General features: G+C 33.7%; 1 protein-coding gene across 1 annotated transcript; it reads right to left on the minus strand.

Annotated features, from left to right (window-relative positions):
- Positions 1-4775: 4775 nt before the first annotated feature.
- On the minus strand, positions 4776-5987 carry LOC127118675 (50S ribosomal protein L22, chloroplastic). Its single transcript, NM_001427365.1, has 2 exons — positions 5648-5987; positions 4776-5343 (listed from the first exon to the last, which is right to left on the minus strand). The coding sequence occupies exons 1-2, from the start codon at positions 5871-5873 to the stop codon at positions 4955-4957; spliced, it is 615 nt and encodes a 204-aa protein (NP_001414294.1). The 5' UTR covers positions 5874-5987; the 3' UTR covers positions 4776-4954.
- Between the last annotated feature and the right edge of the window lie 2564 nt (positions 5988-8551).

The raw sequence follows: 8551 nt of genomic DNA on the forward strand, positions 1-8551 counted from the left end.
GGCGGTTTTACTCAGGGGAAAATATCTAGCAAGAAAAAATCTTCTAAGGTTATCCCAAGTCGTAATGGAATTGGGTGGAAGGGAATCTAACCATGATAAGGCTTTATCTCTGAGGGAAAAAGGGAATAATCTTAAACGTATTGCCTCAGGAGAAGCTCCATTGGTTATAAAAGTGTCTGCTAATTGAAGAAATATTTTTAAATGTTGGTTTGGGTTCTCAGTAGCGAGACCTGCGAATTGTCTTTGTTGCACTAGTTGCAACAGGGATGGTTTAAGTTCAAAATTATTAGCTGGGATGGTTGGGTTTACTATACTAGAACTAGGTTCTTCATTAGATGGTTGAGCGAAATCTTTAAGAGGACTTTGGTTTTGATCTTCGCCCATAACTCTCTTAATTCTATGAAAGAATAAACGTGCGCGAGCGTAACGTTCAGGTTCCGCCAGAGGGTATACTAAGCTTAAACTTCCGGTGCTGCGAGTTCTTCGCATTGACCGGCGGGAAATAGCCTAAGTTTAAACGATATAACAACAGGAAAATGAAATTTGATGAAATTGGTTCCCGGCAATGGCGCCAAAAACTTGATGCGGTGTTTCGCAAGTATACGAACGTGTCAGAGTAATATAAAAGATTGTCGAATCCATAGAGACCAAGTGTCAATCTATCGTTATCTATTGTTATGGTGTTTATCAAAGGCAATCGAAATATGTGTTTTTTGGAGTGTGCAATGAAAAGTAAAGTATTGAAATAAAGATATAATTAATAAAGACAGGGTCGAATGTAATTCACGTAGTCAATGGATAATCCAAGTACTTGCTAATAGAGCTACTTATGGGCAATGTTTCCTACTTTGAAAAGAACTAATTTAACAGGAACTGTCGCTTTCGCGTATTCAGAACCGAGTTGTACTCCCTAATCAAACCCTCTTATTGTCACTTATAAAAAGGCGCGCATTGCGTTAGAGTAGTAAACCTATTTTTAAGAAATATAGTATCTTGACTAAGTTGAAAAGTATTATAACCTGGATTTCTTAACCAAAAGAGGTTCTTACAAACCAGACTCTAAACTTATAAACGCGTCCGAAAATAGTTTTAAAATCTATTTTCTTCTTAATGTTAAAAACTCCTAATGAACTAGACAAAGCGCTTTCGCTGTTTTTGAAATAGTTAAAAACAATTAAGTTTAAAAAGACGTTGGACGGCTTTCAATCTTAACCAACGGAATTGAAGTGCGGGAAAACTTAAGTTGAAAGTTAAAATAGCCCTTAAGTGCTTCTACGAACAATTGTACGGATTATCGGTTCAATTACGATCCTTACATTCTAACCTTATAAATTTAGTTAGACATGGTAAAGTAAAAGTGCATTAAAGTAAATAAAAGTAGTGCGAGTGCGGAAAATAAATAATTTAAAGCGAGTGCGAGAAATAAATAATTTAAAGCGAGTGCGGGAAATAAACAAAGTAAAGCGAGTGCGGGAAATAAATGAAATAACAGCGAGTGCGGGAAATAAATAAAAGTAAAGCGGGTGCGGGAAAATAAATAAAAGTAAAGCGAGTGCGGAAAAATAAATAAGATAAAGACAAGTAATAAAAACCTGCTCCAATCGGAGGGTTGAATAAATTGCAAAGCGGAAATGAAAATGACGGCAAGATTAACTTCCTTCCAAAGTGCTCCAAACTCGATTACAAACTCTATCACAGACTCGATTACACAATTGTGGTAACGCTCCAATGCGAAGCGATTGCCACTTTATAAAACTGAATATATGCCTAAGTGAAACAAAGTTGCTCTGAGTTTGCCTCTGCTCTAAGTTTGGATGATTGTAAAAGTGAATTCGAGTTTCTATTTATAAGCAAGTAAAAAGATGGAAATGACAAGGACGCCCTTCAACTTGAAAATGGGAGGGAAAAACTTTTCTCTTGTGGCGCTCGCCACAAGGCCATGGTGCCCGCCACAAGGCCATGGCGCCCTCCACAAACACAAAATGAGGCGCCTTAGTGGAAGTAGTGGGGAACGTGGAAGTTGAGGGAAGTTGAGCTTGGACACGTCATGACAGGGTCTATGGCGCCAACCATGGGGTAGGCCACAAGAACAAAATGCTGAATTTTAGGGTTTTTGGCTCTTTTTCGCTCCTTTTCTCGATCGGGGATCCGATTAAAGTAAAAACCTGAAAACAAAGAAAAACATAGCCATAACACAACAAAATGATAATAAAACAACTAGAATGCATGTGAAATCGGAGTCGAAAATACGGTAAATTTTAGTGTTATCAGTTATGTTTGTGATAAACACATTCTAGTTGCTAGTAGAAAGAAGTTGGATGATAGAAGCAAGGTGATGTTACTGGTGGGGTATCATAGTACAGATGCTTATAAGTTTTATTATCCATTCACTAATAAGGTTGAAGTCATCAGAGATGTTATTGTGAAAGAGTCAGAAGTATGGGATTGGAGCAAGTCTCAATTCAACTCCGGGGCAAAGTTAACTTCTAAAGATATTTATTCTAATTCTGAAGATGTGTCAGAACTTGAAAATGATTATGAGAGTGAATCAGAATCAGAAGGCGAGATTGTTTTTGAGGAAGAATCTGATTCTAATGGTGATTCAGATTCTGGTGGTAGTCCAGATTCTGGGAATATTCCAGATTCTGAATGTGGTCATGCTTCTGAAGTCGGTACTTCTAGAGTTTCAACATCTGATACTGTTTCAGAATCAGAAGGTTTTGAACAAGTTCAGAGGCCATAAAGAATCAGAAACATTTTGAGAAGGTTTGTAGAGTTTAACATGCTGCAAGATACTGAAGTAGATTCTGAAGAGGAAATTATTCAGTGTACCATGTTAGTAGACTCTGAACCTGTGAGTATGAAAGAAGCTCTCAAGCAGAAAGTCTGGCTGAAGGCCATGAAAGAAAAACTTGATGCCATAGAGAGAAACAAGAGTTGAAAGCTGGCAAAACTTTCAAAGAATAAGAAAGCCATCAATGTGAGATGGGTTTATAAGGTGAAGCTAAAGCCAGATGGATCAATTGGCAAACATAAAGCAAGCTTAGTTGTGAGAGGTTTTTGGCCGAAACCTGGGTTAGATTACTTTGAAGTATTTGTGCTTGTAGCAAGACATGAAACAATCAGGTTAGTGATTGCGATAACTGCTAATAGGAATTGGTCTCTAATGCATTTAGACGTGAAATCTGCATTTTTGAACGGTCCATTAGAAGAAGAGGTTTATGTGTCATTACCTCCTGGATTTGAGAAAAAGAATCAGGAAGGGATGATGCACAAATTAGACAAAGTCTTGTATGGACTAAAGCAAGCCCCTAGAGCTTGGAATCTGAAAATTGATTCATTTTTCAAGAAGCAAGGATTTCAAAAATGTGAGATGGAGTATGATGTATATGTTCAACATACTTCTGAAGGAAATATGATTTTGGTGTGTCTGTATGTTGATGATATATTTCTAACATGAAGTTGTGAACATGAGATAGCTAAGTTTAAGAAGGAATTGATGAATGCGTTTGAGATGACCGACCTAGAATATATGGTTTATTTTCTAGGGATGGAAATTATGTACTCTGAGAAAGGCATAATTTTACATCAGATAAAATATGAACTTGAGCTTCTAAAGAGGTTTGAGTTGCTGAATTGTAAAGTTGTTGTCACACCTGCTGATACAAATTAGAAACTGGATTTTGATTTTGATGGTGATGATGTAGATACGACAACGTTCAAGCAGTTGGTAGGGTCTCTAAGGTATTTGTGTAATATTAGACCTGATATTTGCTATGCAGTTGGAATGGTGAGTAGGTTTATGAGTAAAACCAAAGTGGTATAATTATCAAGCTGTTGTCAGAATTTTGAGGTTTATAAAGGGAACTCTGAAGTATAGAGTTTTGTTCCCTTCTGGTGCTGAAACTGGCTCAGAACTTCTGAGTTACTCAGATTCTGATTGGTGTGGAGACAAAGTTGATATAAGAAGTACTTCTGAACACTTGTTTATGTTTATGGGAAGTCATATTTCTTGGTGTTCCAAGAAGCAACCAGTGATTGCTTTATCAACCTGTGAAGCAGAATATATTGCAGGTGTTGTGACTGCATGTCAGACTGTGTGGCTTCTGAATTTACTGCAGGATTTGAAGATCAAGGTAAACAAGCCTCTGAAACTGATGATCGATAACAAGTCTGCGATCAATCTCGCCAAGAACCCAGTGCTGCATGGGAGAAGCAAGCATATTGAGACTAAGTATCACTTTCTAAGAAATCATGTTTAGAATGGAGTGCTAGAAGTTATGCATTGTAGCACCCAGAAGCAGCTGACAGATGTTCTAATGAAGGCGATCAAGACTGATCGATTTCTATGCTTGAGGGATGAAATTAGTGTTGTTAATTTGATTAAGCTGAATATGAATTAAGGGATGGTGTTAGAATTAATTCATATTTTGTAGAAACTTGTAGACAAAGTTTGTTAGAGGGTATTTTAGTATTTCTCCTAAAGTCCCACTTGTATTTAAGCAAGTGAGTGGTGTCAACAAATTATACATTTATTCCTTTTGCAGTGTGTGAGCAATTTTTCTGTGCAACCATTTGGTAACCATTTCAAGAATAATGAAAGTTTGTTATTATTCTCTCTTTTCTCTCTTGTTCATTATTCATCTTTATCACCTTGTGCATCAACAATATTCAATTCAATATATATGCTAATAGGCTATGTTTCAACGCATTGCAAGATTTTAAACTAAAAACCTAAGTCTAGTACAACAAAAATAAATTCATATCAATATCAATGGTAAAACATTTCATTCTAGTATTAAGTTGAATATTAGTACATTTATAGGATTCTCAACACTCATGTAGAAGTCACTAAATAAACTACATAATATCAAAATGCAGAAAGTTCCATCAAATGTAATGCTTGGAGAAGATTCATAACAGGGATACATATTTTTGCTGTCTTCAAACAGGATCAAGAGGAATTTTCTTCCTTGTCAGACTCATCAGGTAAACCTCTCACCGTAATGGTAATATGACAAGTACGCTTTAGAATTTGGTTAGCCCGCCCCTGAGCTCGAGCTCTTACTCTTTTCAAAGTCTTGCCTTCATTAACCTCTGCTTTACTAATAAACAAACTTGATTTGCTCAGACCCAAGTTATGGCTTGCATTTGCTCCAGCAGAAAACACAATCTTAATAATGGCTTCACAGGCACGATAAGGCATGAGTTCCAATACCATGAGTGATGCCTCGTACGGACGCCCGCGAATCTGATCGACTACTCTTCGAGCTTTGTCAGCGGACATTCGAATGTGTCTCCCTACAGCATAGGTTTCTGCGTATGGTTGGTTGGTCTCCTGAACTGCAGTGCAGCATTAAATTTAAATGTATGTAAACTGTCTAGCCTAAGGATATATCAAATGCATCATGAAATATCTGAAATATCTGAAAATTGAAAAGCTAAAACAGATAACAATATGAATGAAGATAAAAATATAAACATTGCAGATCAGTATAATTGGGGTCACATCCAACAAATACTCGCCAGTGTTGAGGAAGTTATTTTGGGGGTTTTCTAGGGGATAGAAGATAGGTAAAATAAAAGCAGTGGATGAAATGCAAGAAAGAAAGATACAGAAGATAAGAGATGAGAGAAGAAAGAGTACCTTCGAGCTGGGTAGCGTTAAAGCGGCAAACGAAAGAGTTTTTGTTGTCGGGGGTAACCGTTTTGAGGGAAATGTCATTGAAAGAGGAGGAGGAGGAACATCGAATTCGGGCGGAGGAGGGTATCGGGAATTTGAGTAGGTTTGGACGGAATTGGGATTGAAATGGTTGGGGTCGAAGCAGGTTATCGCGAACAGGAGGAACGTTAATGGCTAAAGAGAGAGCCATTCCGATGATGATGAGTGAATGAAAAACCTAAGATAAGACTGGATGGATAACAAATGAAAACATATCAACTTATCCCTCTTCTTATTTTTTCTGTTCTTTTATTTACTTTTAAATTAAGTAAACTTATTTGAAAATAATTTTTTTTCTGTTCTTTTATTTACTTTTCAATTAATTCTTTTTATATTATTTAACAACCCAAAACAAAAAGTATTAAGAATGAAATTTATTTTAAATTTAATTTTTAAATACTCTTACTAAAACTTTTTCTTAGTTTAGTTATTTTTTAGACGATATTTCAAATAATGTTTTATATTTTATAATTTATTAATTTTTTTAAAATTTTTATCTTTACATGTTTTATTAAAATTCACTTTGTCATTTATTATTTATTTTAATTTAAAATAAAACAATAATGTATTAAATATTTTTTATGTTATTTTATATTTATCAATTAATAAAATATTAAATTTATCAAACACTTCAACTAATTTATCAATTATTAGTCATCATCTATAAACTAAAAATTATGAACTCGTTTGTTTTGATTTAAAAAAAAATTATAGTATAATATGATTTTGTGTAAAAATAATTTACAAAAGTTTCAAATAAAATTATTGTTTGAATAATTATTTTTAAAATATTATTTTAGATATTTCGTCATTTTATTGAAATTTTTTTAGATATTAAAATTTCAAAAAATTATTTAATTTTGAAATTATTTTAAATAACTTTTAGTAAAAATTATTTTTGAGATATAAATCTTTGAAAAAATTACGATTTTAACTATGTTTTGATTTTCAATAATATATGTTTATGTTATGAAATGTTAAGATTAGCATCCAATTTAGAAAAAAATAAATATAAAAAAACTTATAATTTTTTAAAACAATTTTATAAAATTTATTTTTAAAAATACAATTTTTTTTTCAAAAACTGAAACAATTATATTTTATAAATTATAAACTATCATATAACTTATCAATCAGTCATTATTTTTAGTGAAAACAAAACTGATATAAAATAATTTTAAAGTGTCATTCAATAAAAAGTTAACCATCTATCCTATTATCAAAATAATTTTAAAATTAAAATATTGATTTTGATTTTAAAGTGTCCTTGATTGTATAAAGTTATTTGAATATCTTATTTTTTCTTTTTTATTAAAGTTAATTATTTATCCAGTTGAGAAAAAAATTCAAAAATATGAATTATTTATTAAGTTGACAAAAGTTCAAAAATATGTATATTTTTATACTATTAACAAATTATACATAATTTTAAAATTAATTATGATTAAATATACAAAATTTTTACTCAACTAACTCACTTTTTCAAAAAAATATCAAAATAATCAATTTTTCAGATTAATTTCCAAACTACCACACTTTGAAGAGGTGAAGCCAAAAAAATTGAGGTCTGCTCTCTAAGTTAAAGAGGTGGCACCAATTGTATTGGCTTATGCACATGGTGTTGCCAATCCAATTGGCATCCATGTGTAAAAAAGGAGATGAGGCGCCAATTAGTCTGTCGCCCCTGTATATTGCATAATTTTTTTGAAAAACAATATACGTTTTAGATAAAAGTCGAAATCGGACCAACTGATATTAATATTAATATATGTTTATATACGAATACCATAAAGATTAATGTCGTTGACCGGGGTGACCTAACTGACCTCCGGTACCACATCCCCTAGCTACCCGAATGCGTTGTCCTAATCCACGTTGATGATTCACCCCGGGTGTTTGAGGATTTGAGGACCCAAGAACATCACCACCATCTGCAATGAAGCGCTATCGCCATAGTTGAGTTCGTGACCCATGCCAGAGTAGTTGAGTTGTGTTTGAGTTATTGGAGGGCGACCAGGACGATTGATAAGAGACATTGGTGTGAATAATGCGTCGAGGAAATGTTGAAATGATTGTTGTGGTGTTTGGTAGCCATATGGTTGTTGCATCATCCATTTGTATGCTTCACTTGCCTGGTCAAGATCCATTCAAGGCCTACTTGTTCATGGTCTATTATGGTTTCTTTGGTCTGTTTAACATTCACTTCTTGGCCTTACATGTTCATTTTTTGCTTGTCTATGTTAATTGGTTTAAACCCATTTCTATGGCATAACAACTTTCACTTGATTCAATTCATCCCTAGCATTGCATCTGATAATATCCTCATGCTTAGTCCATGCCTAACCTATTTCATCAGGCCAATGTCATTCATGCCATTTGCATTGTCATTGTTGTTTGGTCCATGAATCTTTGATTATGACCTAGTTCATTGTACATCTTGGGCTTTGCTAGAGTTTTTGTTTCATGCTTGGCATTGTTCATCCGAGTTATGGTCATGTCCATTGATCCATGATAGGTATTCATCAAGTTCATCACTTAGTCTATTCCATGTTATTTTCATTGGTGTTTGGTCCATGAATCATTGGATAGGTCCTAATCATTATCCATTTTGGTCCTTAGGTCTTGATTCTTTCAAAATTCGTGTCCATTGATTCATGTTATCATGTTCATTCATTTCAATATCTTTCATATCCATACAATTCATTTCAAACAGTCAATGCATTCAAATATCAAATATCATTACATACAATCACATTCAAAGTCCATACATGCACAAATACTAAATTGACCATTTATACAACAATTGACTTTTTTGCACGACAACTACAA

Source organism: Lathyrus oleraceus, chromosome 1 (genome assembly GCF_024323335.1).
Source record: "Lathyrus oleraceus cultivar Zhongwan6 chromosome 1, CAAS_Psat_ZW6_1.0, whole genome shotgun sequence".
NCBI classification, from domain to species: Eukaryota; Viridiplantae; Streptophyta; class Magnoliopsida; order Fabales; family Fabaceae; genus Lathyrus; species Lathyrus oleraceus.

Excerpts from the sequence above, each read along its gene's own strand:
- LOC127118675 (NM_001427365.1), bottom strand. The coding sequence starts at position 5,873 with ATGGCTCTCTCTTTAGCCATTAACGTTCCTCCTGTTCGCGATAACCTG. Across the intron at positions 5,344-5,647 it reads TAACGCTACCCAGCTCGAAG|TTCAGGAGACCAACCAACCA; the intron begins GTACTCTTTCTT and ends GCTGCACTGCAG.